The sequence below is a fragment of the Lagenorhynchus albirostris genome, chromosome 16, assembly GCF_949774975.1.
Source record: "Lagenorhynchus albirostris chromosome 16, mLagAlb1.1, whole genome shotgun sequence".
Classification (NCBI taxonomy): domain Eukaryota; kingdom Metazoa; phylum Chordata; class Mammalia; order Artiodactyla; family Delphinidae; genus Lagenorhynchus; species Lagenorhynchus albirostris.
The window spans coordinates 6,737,107-6,752,350 of record NC_083110.1 but is presented as its reverse complement, the minus strand read 5'-3'; the positions used below and the strand labels follow the sequence as shown (position 1 = coordinate 6,752,350).

At 38.2% G+C, this 15,244-nt stretch overlaps 1 protein-coding gene across 1 annotated transcript in view; it reads left to right on the top strand.

Annotated features, from left to right (window-relative positions):
- The window catches only part of LYST (lysosomal trafficking regulator), a 177,325-nt gene that overhangs the window by 38,901 nt on the left and 123,180 nt on the right, over nt 1-15,244 (top strand). The window contains exons 4-8 of the mRNA XM_060126030.1: nt 3,652-3,742; nt 5,462-7,541; nt 8,947-9,970; nt 11,736-11,897; nt 13,390-13,546. Of these exons, the coding sequence (XP_059982013.1) occupies nt 3,652-3,742; nt 5,462-7,541; nt 8,947-9,970; nt 11,736-11,897; nt 13,390-13,546 (3,514 nt within the window). The remainder of the gene's footprint in view (nt 1-3,651; nt 3,743-5,461; nt 7,542-8,946; nt 9,971-11,735; nt 11,898-13,389; nt 13,547-15,244) is intronic.

Sequence of the window (15,244 nt, the reverse complement as noted above, 5' to 3'; positions counted from 1 at the left end):
TAATTATAAAATTCTGATAGAAGAAATAAAGGACTTAAATAAATAGCACTTGGGACTTCCCTGGTGGTCCAGTGGTTAAGACTCTGTGCTTCCTCTGCAGGGGGTGCAGGTTCAATCCCTGGTTGGGGAACTAAGATCCTGCATGCTGTGCAGCACAGCCAAAATGAATGAATGAATGAATAAATGAATAAATAAATAACACATATTTCTGCTATGTCTGGAGCATTAAATTTAATTAGCATGCCAAAATTTAAAGTAATACCATTAATACCAATTAAAATAACTTCATTCCATGTTCCTTAGCATGTCATCCTGAGGTCCTTGATCTGGTGCTCACCTGCCTGTGTAGCTTCCTAAACATCACCTCTGGTTTGGGATCTCAACCTTTCCCCCCAGTAAACTTGCTCTTTCTGTCCCATCCTGCCACCACTACTTCTGGATGGTTAGGATAGGTACTTAATATAAAATCCAGTCAAAACAATAGAATTGTGAAAGGGATGGTGCCTGGCACCTGGTAGGTACTTACAATATGCTTCTTACTACCTGGATGAGAGTGATTTCACTGTTTATTATTGGTATGGGGAATTTAAAAATGTATGACACAGTCATTTTCCCTGCACAGGGGGAAACATAAAAGTGTAAGTATTAAATGAGGAGTAGTATGCTTTCTGTAGATTGGACTGTCTAGGAATAGCCAAGGAATGGATCTGTTTGTGTCACGTACTGCCTAATTTGGCATATTGAGCCCTGAGCTAAGTGGGAAGGAGCGAGAGAAGTTCCAGGCTGTGTGTTGCAGAGGCCAGGGGCAGGAATGCCAGCTCATACAGCAGTGGTGATTTGCCAGTGTACTGTGGGGAAACAAGGGCTGAATTATAAGGGCAGCGTGTCTATAGCACTTCTTCACACACCCTTGAGGTTTCACCAAGCTCTGTTAGAAAGTTATTAGTTCATCTGCTGAAGATAAAGACTCAGCTTAGGAGGACTCTGCAGGAATGACCTGCCCGAAATTGGTTTACATTTTTTTTTAAAGACTATGTATCTTTTGCTGGCATCTTAAAAAATGTTGAGATACATACAGAGTACAAGCTATACGTGTGAATGTTATATAGACATCTTTAGTCTGATTAATTCTGAAGTAAAGCACATAAAAATGGGGCCCTTTGATATAATTTTTACTTCACATCCAGAATTCAAAGTCATTCATGCAGGTAATGTTTATGGATATCTGACTATGTACTAGGCATCGAGTGGCAGAAAAGGGAGGTGATTGCTAAGGACTAGAGCCTGAGCCCTGGAGTTCATGCTCCGAGAGAGGCCTGGGAAGTGTGTTTGGAGAAGTTTCCCATCGTATTTAGAGATAAATCCAGACTCGTTCACATGACCCCCAAGGCCACGCTGGATCTGGCACTGTCCGCCTCGCTGACCTTCCGGGCTTATCTCCTAGCGCCCTCCCCCTGCTATGCTTCAGCCACACTGGACTGCCTGCTCTTCTATGGAAAAGTCAAATCCATTCCCAGCCCTCTATACTTCCTGTGAGCCCTTTGCTTCCCTGTCTTTGCATGGATTCTTCCTTCTCATCAGTTAAGTAGCTGCTCAGGTGGCCCATCCTGACTAGCCAGTTTAAATGTTCCCCTTTCCGTCACGCTGTCCTCCCTCTCCTGTTTAATTTTCTCCGTTGCACAGCATTCTGTCTGGAATTTTCTTATCTGTGCCCATTATTTTCTGTCTCCCTTGCTAGAGTGTCAGCTTTGTAAGGATGTGAGTATCGTCTTCCTTGTTCACCACTACATCCAAAGCATCTGGCACGTAGTAGGGGCTCAATAAGTATTTGTTGAATGAATGAAAGAGGAAAGTGGGCATTCAGACATTAACCGTTCAGCAAGTTGGTTGCTGTACTAAATTAGAGGCATGAAACCCAGCTTGACCTAGGGGGGATTAGAGAAGTCTCCCCATAGAGGAATTAAGACCCGAGGAATGAGTTGGCATTTGGCAGATGGGAGGATGGTGAGAGAATTGCAAGAGCAGTGTATGTGAGGAAGATGTTTGCAAAGACCAATGGTGTTCAGGAAACCCTTAATAGCTGGACATGTGGGGAAGGGTCAGATGTGGTGATGGGAGCTACAACTGGACAAGTCAGTAGGAATCGTGTCATGAAAGCTCTTCCAAGCCTGAGAAGTTTAAATTTTACTTTTGCAGAATTTTGAGGCTTTTCATAACCAGGACACTAGAAAGTGATAGTCTGAATCTATGTCTCTGCCTTCTCATTCCCTTCGACTCTTTAGCCTATTGTAATCTGACCTGCACCCTCATCACTCCGTTAAAACTGTGCTTGTTAAGGTCACCAGTGACCCTCTACTTGCTAAATACTTTCCTGCCATCATCTTACACAATTAAAGAACAGCAGCTCTTGACCTGGTTGACCTTTCTTTCCTGAACTGCTCTCTTCCCTTGATATTTCTTGTTCTGCTTCTCTTTGGGGGAAGCTACTTCTCAGTCTCCTTTGCAGGCTGCTCTTCAGGTCCACCATCCACAGTTCTTTCAACGTTGTTCTCCAGAGCTCCACTCTGGGTAGAATTCTCTTGTCCTCCTGATACTCTCCCTAGGAAATCTCACCCATGTCCTTAACCTCTGCCCTGATGACTCCCACAGGTAGTCAACTGCAAGTCATTTCAGTTCTCCCTTACAGTTTCTCAAGTATGTCTCCTCCTTTTCAATTTTACTATCCGAGGGCTTCAGATCATTATTATCTCTCATCTGTATTGTTTCCCTGTCTCTGACACTGATCAATCCCTTCCCCTCCCTGCCAATTCCATCCTCTATATAGCGGCAAATCTGATTGTATCACCCTGTCCCCCTCCCCACTGACTGATGTGAGGAATTTAAACTTGATTTGTCATTAATTCCTTGACCACCCATGTCCCAACGTTTCCAGGTCTAGCACCTCCACACCTCTAACTGATAATGATTGCTCCTTTTTCTTAACTCCTAAACTGAATGCCTGTACCACACCTGGGTATGTACACATACTACATGCCTTCTGTTCTTTAACTGTTTTGTGTATATGTATTCTGTGGACCAAATGAGGGGACCTTCTGCAGGGCTTGGACCATATCCTCCAGAAAGGGTAAGACAGTAAATGCTGTGGACCTAGTGTGCAATCAATAAATATTTATTGGATGACCTTCACTAATACGTCTTTCTCTCTGTAGATATATTATTTTATTAATAATGTCAGTTTCTCTTTTTAAAATTGCATTCTCTGAGTTTTAAATTTAACTGCATGAAGACTTTCTTTTCTAGTAACTTATGTTATTGGTTTGCTAATTAATAGGGCTTAACTTTTCATTTGCACCTAGCAAATTTTTTTTTCATAGGTAAGGAATTCTTACAATGTGCATGGTGGTAATAACAGCTAGTTTTGGAAAAATCAGCAAGAATGTGCTAAATACCGTCAAATACTCTTACATTCTTCTGTCATTGGCAGGGTTTATAAGTTGCAAAGTATTGCAGCTTTAATTGGATTTAAAATAGGTTAACTTGATTCTTCCTTCTCAAGAAAAAGGATTTTTTGGTTCAATTTAAGACAGAATATTAGGAATTAATGTATTTCATGATCTTGGAACATGAAGGATTCTTTTATTTCTAATACAGGCATTGACATGTAGAGAAGAACTCCTTACCCTTCTTCTATCACTCCTTCCACTGGTATGGAAGATACCTGTTCAACTAGAAAAGGCAACAGGTATGTTTCTTTTCTTTATCTTATCACCTGTGTTACCACAATTCCACTGGGGAAAAAAGTTCCATTGAAAAGTTACTTCTGCTGTAACGGTTGATACGGCTCAAAATCAGAACGGTATATATTAGTATGATACTTAATAGGAAAAATTCTTTAGGCAAATAATTTTTATTTCTTCTAATAATACAGAAACCATGGTCCTTCTTAGGGGATTCCTTGAATGTAATGATGATTAGAAAATAGATGAAGAAGCAGAACACTCAGCAAAAGGAGTAAATACGGATATGTAGCCTAGCATTTGAGAAATGGAGAGTGAAAAGTTTGAAGAAGGAAATTAAAGATTCTTTGCTTCTTTTAAAGGCTGCTTTCCATTACCAGTACTCCGTCAATGACTTTTGCAGTTTAGTTTTTCTAGTGTTGCTTTTAAAGGATAAATTTGGAGTAATATTTTGTTTCAGGACTTGGTAGAATTATTACACTTACTTTACATACTTTTACATACACTACATACTTTTAATTTCTGATTCAGAAAAAAATAAAAGTATGTGTATACATATCATATTAAGTATATGAAACTTAGTTTAAATGTTTCAGTGGAGGGATTAACAGTTTTCCCCCTTGACCACTTCTGGAATATGCGAATTGTGAGATGCTTAAGGATATCTCAGGTTGAAAAAAAAAAGAAAAATCTCCTGAATTGTACTTTAATGCCATGTGTGCATTTTTAATGTATTTCTGATATGGAGCTCTCTTTTAGGGAGTTACCTGAGTTCTTGTAGTATTGTTATCCTACATATTTGTTGATTCACTGATTCTGCTCTTGTTTTAATTTATAGAATTCACAAATTGTTAATCACTTAAGAAATCTAATTTGTGTCCTTTTGGGGAAGTTGTCTTCATTGCCTGCATCTTTTGCATACATGGAATTTGTCAGACTCCTTTTAATCTCCCTTAATTAAAGCACAAGTCTTTTATTTACAGATTTTTTAATTTATTCATTCTGAATTGTAACTATATCTTTGTATAGATCTTATTACATGTTATTGCAAAGGGAAAGACCAATTTCATTATCTTTTTAATTAGTATGGAAAATTTATTCATTTCCCTAAGAGATAGGTATTGAGTGGTGACCACACGGCAGCCCTAGGTTCTAGGCACTGAGGATGAAACAGGAATGCCTGTACCTGTGCCTAATTCAGTGCGTAGCACATGCCGTAGATATTGTGAATGAATAACTCTTTTAACCTCAGTCTTGGAGAACATTTGGTATCTACTGTATGATTTTAAAATAATTTTAGAAAATCTTAAAGTTTCTAAGTTATATCAGGGCTATAAACTAAATACTGTTTTGAGAATATAATACACCCCTGTGGCTTAATTAATGGCATTATCGGAGGAGATTTGTAAAATGGTAGGAATAGTAGCGCTGAATACCAGTACTACTTTCCTAACACTGTTCTCCTTGTTGTTTTCAGAATCAATTTGTATCCTTTGAACCAGTGCCACCTGGTACTTAACATGAGCGGGGATAAGGAAGTGAAGTGATAAGGGGAGGAAGGGGAGTAGAGACATAACAAAAGGCTAAAGGAAATCAGCCCCATAATAAAAATATACTGAGGATAAACTCCTAAAGTGAATGATAAGTAAGAGGGTAATCACCTATGCAAACTGAGTTTTAAAACATATTAAGGTATTCTAAATTTTCTTTCTTCATATTGTTAGATTTTAATCTACCGTTCTCAGCTGATATAATCCTGACCAAAGAAAAGAACTCAAGTTCTCAAAGATCTACTCAGGAAAAATTATATTTAGAAGGAAGTGCCCCAGCCAGTCAGGTTTCTTCAAAAGTAAATGTTTTTCAACAAAGCAGACGACAGCGTAAAACTACCCATCGCTATTCTGTAAGAGATGCAAGAAAGACGCAGCTCTCCACCTCAGATTCAGAAGTCAATTCAGATGACAAAAGTATAGTAATGACTAAGCATAGAAGGTCCCATCCGCTGCAGCATTTTGTAACACAGTCTCCTAAAGAAGACCACCTTACAGCTAAGCTTGACCACTTATCAACCAAAGAACAGACCCCTCCTGATACCATGGCTTTGGAAAATTCCAGAGAGAAGATTCCAAGACAGGAGTCAAACACTGACATTTTAAGTGAGCCAGCGGCCTTGTCTATCATCAGTCACATGAACAATTCTCCATTTGACTTATGTCGTGTTCTGTTATCTTTATTAGAGAAAGTTTGTAAGTTTGACATTACCTTGAATCATAATTCTGCTCTAGCTGCCAGTGTAGTGCCCACGCTGACTGAGTTCCTAGCGGGTTTTGGGGACTGCTGTAATCTCAGCGACAATTTGGAGAGTCGGATGGTTTCTGCAGGTTGGACTGAAGAACCGGTGGCTTTGATTCAACGGATGCTTTTTCGAACAGTGTTGCATCTTATGTCAGTAGATATTAGTATGGCAGAGATGATGCCAGAAAGTCTTAGAAAAAATTTAACGGAATTACTTAGAGCAGCTTTAAAAATTAGAACTTGCCTAGAAAAGCAGCCCGACGCTTTTGCACCAAGACAAAAGAAAACACTACAAGAGGTTCAGGAAGATTTTGTGTTTTCCAAGTATCGCCATAGAGCGCTTCTTTTACCTGAGCTCCTAGAGGGAGTTTTACAGATCCTGATCTGTTGTCTTCAAAGTGCAGCTTCAAATCCTTTCTTCTTCAGTCAAGCCATGGATCTGGTTCAAGAATTCATTCAGCATCATGGATTTCATTTACTTGAAACAGCAGTTCTTCAAATGGAGTGGCTGGTTGTAAGAGATGGGGTTCCTCCTGAGGCCTCAGAACATTTGAAAGCCCTCATCAATAGTGTGATGAAAATAATGAGCACTGTCAAAAAAGTGAAATCAGAGCAACTTCATCATTCAATGTGTACAAGAAAAAGGCACAGACGGTGTGAATATTCCCACCTCATGCATCACCACAGAGATCTCTCAGGTCTGCTGGTTTCGGCTTTTAAAAACCAAGTTTCCAAAAACCCGTTTGAAGAGACGGCAGATGGAGACGTGTATTACCCCGAGCGGTGCTGTTGCATTGCAGTGTGTGCTCACCAGTGTTTACGCTTACTGCAGCAGGCTTCCTTGAGCAGCACGTGCGTCCAGATTCTCTCGGGTGTTCAGAACATCGGCATATGCTGTTGCATGGATCCCAAATCTGTGATCATCCCTTTGCTCTATGCTTTTAAATCGCCAGCCCTGAAAAACTGTCGGCAGCATATATTAAATATTCTTAACAAACTTATTTTGGATCAGTTAGGAGGAGCCGAGATACCACAAAAAACTAAGAAAGCAGCTTGCAATATTTGTACCGTTGACTCAGATCAACTAGCCAAATTAGAAGAGACCCTGCAGGGAAACGCATGCGATGCTGAACCTTCCTCAGGTTTATCCAGTCCTTCTTACAGATTTCAAGGGATCCTGCCCAGCAGTGGATCTGAAGACCTGTTGTGGAAATGGGATGCCTTAGAGGCTTATCAGAGTTTTGTTTTTGAAGAAGACAGATTATGTAGTGTGCAGATTGCAAGTCACATTTCCAGTTTAATCCAGAAAGGCAATATAGTTGTTCAGTGGAAATTGTATAACTATATATTTAATCCTGTGCTCCAAAGAGGAGTTGAATTAGCACATCATTGTCAACAGCTCGACATTACTTCAGCTCAGACTCATGTATGTAGCCATCATGACCAGTGTTTGCCCCAGGAAGTGGTTCAGATTTATTTAAAAACTCTGCCTACCCTGCTTAAATCAAGGTTCGTGTGTGTGTGTGTGTGTGTGTGTGTGTGTGTGTGTGTGTGTAGATATTTTTTTCTCATTGTATGCTTTTGAATATCTTTATTATTTATTTTTTCCTAGGATTTAATTTTTAGTTTAACAACTACCAAAAAATTCCCATTCCATGTCAGATTTTTTTTTTTTAATATTTATGTATTTGTTCATTTGTTTGTTTTTACTGGGGTGGTCATAGAGAAGAGGATAGAGCCATTGATTTTAATTTCTCTGAAAAAGAAAAAGTAAAGTTTTAAATATATTTCTGAGAAAAAAATGGACACAACACAAGTATCCAACAGCAGGGGCAAGGTTAAATTAATTATTTTATATTTTGTTGATGTACTATTATTAGCCATTAAAAAATAATGTTTAAAAGGATCATGTTGGGACATGAAAAAATACTTATAATATTTTATCAATAAAATAAAAATATCATCCACTTATTTACAACTAGGTAAAATATGCATATACATAAAATGATAATTATTTATGGAGGTAGTGAAATTAAGGGAATTATTATTTTTTAAATACCATGTCTACATTTATTGCCTAAGCAATATATGTGGAAAATACCATTAAGCAAAAAAGAGAAAATTAAAATTATTTAGAATCCCATCGATGAGTTTTGCAGATTTTGTGATTATCAACTCTGATACTTAAAAAATAGTTTTATAAATAAAGCTTGCTTCTGATGGGTAGTTTGGCCTTTCAAATTAATGCATACACCATTTAAAAAACGTAATAAAATACAACCCATCTGTGATCATTCATTATCTTTACAATCATTTTTTAAAAAATTCCTGACATTCTGACATCGTTTAAATAGAACTGACTTTGCTTTGAAAGTTTTTAACTCCTTGGCATATTTGTGGCCAGTGATCCAGATCCGTGAGTCTTACCTGAGACAGAGCTGAAAAACTTCAGATCTGCAGTTTGCTTCTTTCCCTGTGTGACATACAGATTTAAAACAAAAAAAAGTCCTGGGTGATCCATCAGGCAGACAAACAGATGGACACACAAATGCCTCCGGGCTTCCGGAGTGTCCATCTCAAATGTGATGGTGGCTGTGGCACTGAGAATTGATAGAGAAATTTGCCATTTGGAGAAAAATATGCTTTGTTTAACTTAACTTGAGATGTGTTGCTTCATTTAACTTGAGATGCGTTGTCATCTGTTCTTTTCAAATGCTGCTGGAGTGTTTGAAGAAGGATGTAAAAGTAACTAGAAAGCCACTTAAGATCCTGGTCATATCTGAGGACTTCAGCCAGATAATTGATGAGTTGAAATAGGTAGTGTTTAGCAATGACATATTTAAATAGTATATGTACCTACTTATGATTGATGTTGCTATATGTAAAAGCTCTTGTATTTTTTTTTCTCTCACAGGGTAATAAGAGATTTGTTTTTAAGTTGTAATGGAGTGAACCAAATAATTGAATTAAATTACTTAGATGGTATTCGAAATCACTCGCTAAAAGCATTTGAAACTCTGATAATCAGCCTAGGGCAGCAACAGAAAGATTCTTCAATTCCAGGTATTGATGGGACAGACCTTGAACAGAAGGAGCTGTCATCTTTAAATGTCAGTACTTTGTACAACCAGCAAGCTTATTCAGATTCTCAGAGTCTTAGCAAATTTTATGCCCGCCTCAAAGATGCTTATCCAAAGAAACGGAAGTCTGTCACCCAGGATGTTTATATCAACACGATAAACCTCTTCCTCTGTGTGGCGTTCTTGTGCGTAAGTAAAGAAGCAGAATCTGATAGAGAGTCAGCCAATGATTCAGAAGATACTTCTGGCTACGACAGTACAGCGAGCGAGCCTTTGCAACACATGCTGCCATGTTTCTCTCTCGAGAGCCTCGTCCTGCCCTCTCCCAAACACATGCACCAAGCAGCAGACATTTGGTCAATGTGTCATGGGATCTACATGTTGAGTCCAGTTTTCCAGAAACAGTTTTATAGGCTTGGTGGTTTCCGAGTATGCCATAAATTAATATTTATGATAATACAGGAACTATTCAGAAGTCCTGAAGAGGAGCACGGGAGAAAGGAGGGAGATATAAATGTAGAAGAAAACCAAGATTTACACAGATCTTCTCAATCTGAGGTCACTGTGAAGGAAGATTTATTATCTTTGACTGTGAAAAGTGACCCCACACCTTCAGAACTCGGTAGTCTGAAAAAGAGTGCTGACCGTTTAGGTAAATTGGAGTCACAGCCTATTTCTTCCATGAACGTGGAACATATTCCAGCCGCGGAAGCTGCTCCCGAGGAAGCAAAAGTATTTATGAATCGAGAAAGCGAGACCTCACTTCAGGGCATACGACTTTTGGAAGCCCTTTTGGCTATTTGTCTTCATGGCACCAGAGCTAGTCAGCAGAAGATGGAATTGGAGTTACCTAATCAGGTAGTAACTTGTCCTTCATCTAGCTATTGTGTTTTACATATACATATATTTATTTACTTGTTTGTTTGTTTGTTTTTTTAAAGTTCTAATGTAATACTATTATCATTTTGTTTTTCCAAAGATTCTAAGTTTTGAGGTGCTCCTGCATGCTTAGCACAGTACCAGGTACTGTGGCGGACACAGAGGAGTACATGAGCCTGTTCTTGCCCTCAAGAAGCTTATGTTTTAGTTTGGAATTCAGAACCCACATGTGACAAATTTACCAACTCTGAAAGGCATTAGTTACTCACTGAATGTCAGATGAGTAATAATGAGTATTGTATTCCAAAGTTCAGACTCTTCAGCCTTGTTGACTCTGTTTGGTGCCCTGCCCAGGTCCCCTACCAAGCTGATCCCCCCGTCCACCGTCTGCTGCAGATGTTGGCTGCTGAGGACTCACACCTGTACGCATCTCCCAAGGAGTGCCCTTGGCCGACCTGGGGAGGGCGCTCAGAGCCGGTGCTTGTTGGGGATGGCTCTGGGGGATGTGTGCCCGTTTCTGTGGTGCCGCTGAGGCTGCAGAGCTTCCCTGGAATTAGGCTGGGGCTACGCAGTTATTCTGGAACTGCATCTTTGCCTGGCTTCTTCCCCCGACATATTCTGCCTCCCTCACACCTTTGCCAATTTCTCCTGAGAGCATGTCTCAGAGAAAAAGGAGTCCTCAGTTTCGGGCCTTGCTTCTCAGGACACTTCGAATATGGCAGCTCCCTTCTTTCCTTACTAACTCACCCCTAACCGTTCTGTCAGCCAGCAGGCTCTCCTGACTGCAGTCCCAGCCTCCATAATGCCTCCTGTCTAAAACATCCTGATGCCTCCACGTTGCTCACAATTAAAATAGACACTCCTTAGTACAGCACGCAGAGCCCATCACAGTCTTGCTTTCACTTCCTTGTCTAGCCTAATTTCCTGCTGTCCTTCACCATGCTGCAATCAGCCACACTGAGCTGACAGCTTCTCGAGATGCCATTCTTGGTCATCACTTCTGTACTTTTGTACCTGTTCTGTCTGGCGTATTCTCTCTCTCTGCTTCTATGCCTGCTGTCTCCAAATTGTTCTTCATTGTTCATCTAATACAGTCCTTCCTCTGGACACTTTGACATGTCTCTCAGGCACATCCTCTCTTTTCTGTACTCAGAGAACTTTATTTATAGCTCTCGTATGGTCACCATCATATCTTGTCTGTATGTATCTGTGTCTCACATTGGACGGAGATAATTCCTTAGGGAAGAAGTCAGTTTCCTATCCATCCTTATGGCCTCATCCCCTAGTAGAGGAACGTAGGCAAGCAGTGAGAGTTCCCCTGAAGGACAGATGGGAAGGAGTAAAGAAGAGAGGAAGAGAAAAGGATTAGAACATAAGTGCTTCTTAGAGTCTGAAGGAATCTCCAAGAAGGAATTTGTAAAATCTAGAGATGGTTAATCAAACCCCTGAAGTTTTAACTAAACATTCTTTGCATGATACAATTAATTTATGGTACATTGAAATTCAAAACCAAATAAGATGAGTAAAGCATTTGATAAATTAAAATGTTGTTATTAATTGTAACAGTAGGATGTTTGTATAAGCGCTAGGTATTTACAGTCATTTTAATTTCATATCAACTGCAAATAAATGGACTAGCGTTTACTTAAGTAACTATTAATTTATCATTTGTTTTGTCACTGTTTAATTTTTCCTTAAAGCATGTTAATATTCTTAGTCTCTCTCTTTTTTCTTTTTACCTTAGAACTTGTCTGTGGAAAATATACTGCTTGAAATGAAGAGCCATCTTTCCAAGTCAAAGGTGATTGAAACAGAATTAGCAAAGCCTTTATTTGATGCCCTGCTTCGAGTTGCACTGGGGAATCATTCAGCAGATTTTGAACACGATGATGCTATGACTGAGAAGGTATGAATAACTGACAGTTGTGTTGTTTGGGTGTGACTGGCAGAGGCAGAAGCGTGTGGGATGGGAGTAAGACACCAACGAATGTGGTTAGGACATATGGGCCAGGATTTGGTCATGTGAGTTCGATGGGCCGTGTCGCCGTCACGTGGGGTGGATTGTATTTAGTCAGTGCCGTATCTCATAAAAAACAGGAGAGCAGTATGACATGCTTTTCTTCATCTAATCTGGAGATTTTCTGAGAATTACTTCTAGTTAGGTGGAAAGGTATTATTTGATAAGTCTTACGTATAAACTGATAGTTTATTAAATAACAATTCAGGGATGGCAGTGACTCAGCTGTCTTATTTGATCCTATATTGGTGCAGCTAATATTTCCAGAACTCTCTTCTCACTTTAATTTTAAATCACTCAGCATTAAAAATGACTAGTACTTGCATAGAAAATAGCAGTCATAGTTTTTTAGTTGTTCTGTTAACATTGTTTTCTAAAAGAACTATTTTAATTTTTTTTCCTGAAACTCAGATACATATTTAGTTAACTTCCCTCTCCTTTCATGTTTCTTTACCTTTAGTTAATTGTCACCTCTCCTTTATCCTTATGTAACTTCTTTTTAAATTCCTTGGTCAGGACATACATTGGCATCTTATAATCTTCTGCCATAATATTTTATGTTACTGTTTGTCATAAGTTAAAAACTTACTGAAATAACTACTAATGCCTTCATCATATTACTGAAGCAGTTGGTTAACTGGAAGATGTTAAAATACCTACCTAAAATGTCAAAATACCTAGGTGGGTTAAAATACCTACCTACTTATTAAAAAATAAGTTTACTTTACCTTTTGTCACTGTTGCCATGATAAAATACTCTGAGCTTCTTCAAGTGTGTTTTCTAAAATGAAGATATTAGTAGCATGTTTATAAGAGAAGGAAAATTTCATGCCACAAGATATTGCACAGGGAGTTAATGCTGGAACTCTTGATTTCTGAGATGCTTGTATATAGACAACTGTATTCTGAAATCTTAAAATTAATTTCCTTGAAAATTTTTCATCTCTTCTCTGGTTATCTAATTTATGAAACACTTTATTTATAAAAATCCTATGAAAAAATCTTTTCCATGAACAAATATGTAAAAATAATACATATTTATTCACATGAAGTTGTAAGAAGTACAACTTAATTCTACCTCATTGTGGTTTTTAGTCATTTCTTATCATATAACTAGAATGAAATTTCTTAGACTTATTTTTCAGTAAAACTGAAATGACCTATAGCTTAATCTTTTAGGACAGCTATTTTTTGAGGTGTTAATCAAGAAAGTTATTCTGTGTGAATTTCATAATGTGTAATGGTTAATATTGATTCCTAAGACTTTTTTTCTTAAAATACCGAAGCTGTCCTTAAAATAACTTTTGAGTAGTAAATACCTTATTTATGAAAAATGAACAAACATTACAGCTTTTGCCTTTTAATTACACTGATCTTATAGAGTCATCAGTCTGAAGAAGAATTGTCATCCCAACCTGGTGATTTTTCAGAAGAAGCTGAGGATTCTCAGTGTTGCAGTATTAAACTTTTGGTTGAAGAAGAAGGTTATGAAGCAGATACTGAAAGCAATCCTGAGGACAGTGAAACCTGGGATGATGGTAAAATATCACTGAAGGACTTGTGATTGGATTTGAAGTCAGATTATTAATTAGCAAATGGTTCATAATAATGTCACTTTAGAATTTTGTATGGCCTTACATCGTATTGCCTTACATTTAAAAAGTGCATTGCATCATCATTTCATTTGATCTTGACAACAAATTCTGGCATTCTTGTAAGCAGTTTAAAACAATGAGATATATTTTGTTATCACAAACATTGACCGAGTGCCTAAGAATACAGGGTAGAGGGAGTCCCTGCTTTCATATATATTCTAGTGGAAAAGACAAACATTAAGTATCAGAAATAAGCAGTATGAAGAAATAAAACAGGGTGATGTGATAGTGATTGGGTGGTCGGAGAAGGCCTCTCTGAAGATATGTTTACGTTGAGGCCTAAATACAAAAGATCTATGCAGCAAACATTGACAGGAAGAGCATTGCAGGGAGTTTGTTATAAAGCTTAAATAATATAAGGAATGCAGACATCTCTTTGTGGCCTCCAGGGATGCTGCAGCATAGATTTCTTCTTAGCTCACCACAGCCCAGCTTGTTTAGGATGGAACGACATTGCATATGGTCCTTTGTTTCCAGGCCCAAAACTTGGGTAGAATGGAAAATATGGAGATTTCTGGGAAGGCTCCATCTTTAAATCTGCTGATCTAGTGACTCTGCCAGTACTGTTAGTCTTCAGTAAGTTTGCAGTGGTTTATCTTCCTCAAAGTCTATTTTCTTTTTCCCACTGAGTGAATGGGAATAATCACTGACGTCCTACTGAAAGGGCTTGATGGGCCCATAGCAGGTATTTTTTGTTTCTTTGTTTTTTTACCATAAAGAGAGTGAAAAGAACAAAGGAACAGCCACGAATTGAAAGCCACACACATATATATTCATGTAGCTTACTTGATTCATTAAACAAACTACTTTAATATGTTTTTTCCAGTTTTATTGAGAAATAATTGACACACATCACTGTGTAAGTTTAAGGTGGTTGGATTGACATATACTGTGAAATGATTACCACAATAGTTAGTTAGTTAGCATTCATCATCTCATATAGATACAATAAAAAGAAAAGAAATAAACATTTCTCCTTGTGATGAGAACTCTTAGAATCTACTCTCTTAACTTTCCTATATATCATACAGCAATGGTGACTATAGTCATCATGTTGTACATTATATCCCTAGTACTTATTTATCTTATAACTGGAAGTTTGTACCTTTTAACCACCTTCTTCCACTTCTCCGTCCCCCCCACCTCCTGAGCAGGTGCTTTTGAAAAAATATTGATTTAATATTGTTAGTTTTTTGTTTTGTTTTGTTTGTTTGGCCACACTGTGTGGCATGCACGATCTTAGTTCCCTGACCAGGGATCTAACTTGCGCTCCCTGCAATGGAAGCACGACGTCTTAACCGCTGGACTGCCAGGGAAGTCCCAACAGTGTTAGTTTTATCAGAGTGCAGACATGATTTTATAATGATAGATTTCCTCCTTTTTGTAAGTTTGCTAAATAGATCTTAATTTAAAGAATTTTGGTCTAGGTAGAAATTTATCCATTTCTTACCTATATGAACTCTTTAAAAGAGTACAGCAGTTTCTTTAAAGAGCATAACAGTTAAAATTTCCAAAATGTAATATTCATTGAAAGTACTTGAAATTGAAATTCATTGAAAGTCTGTCTGTTTCTCACTTATG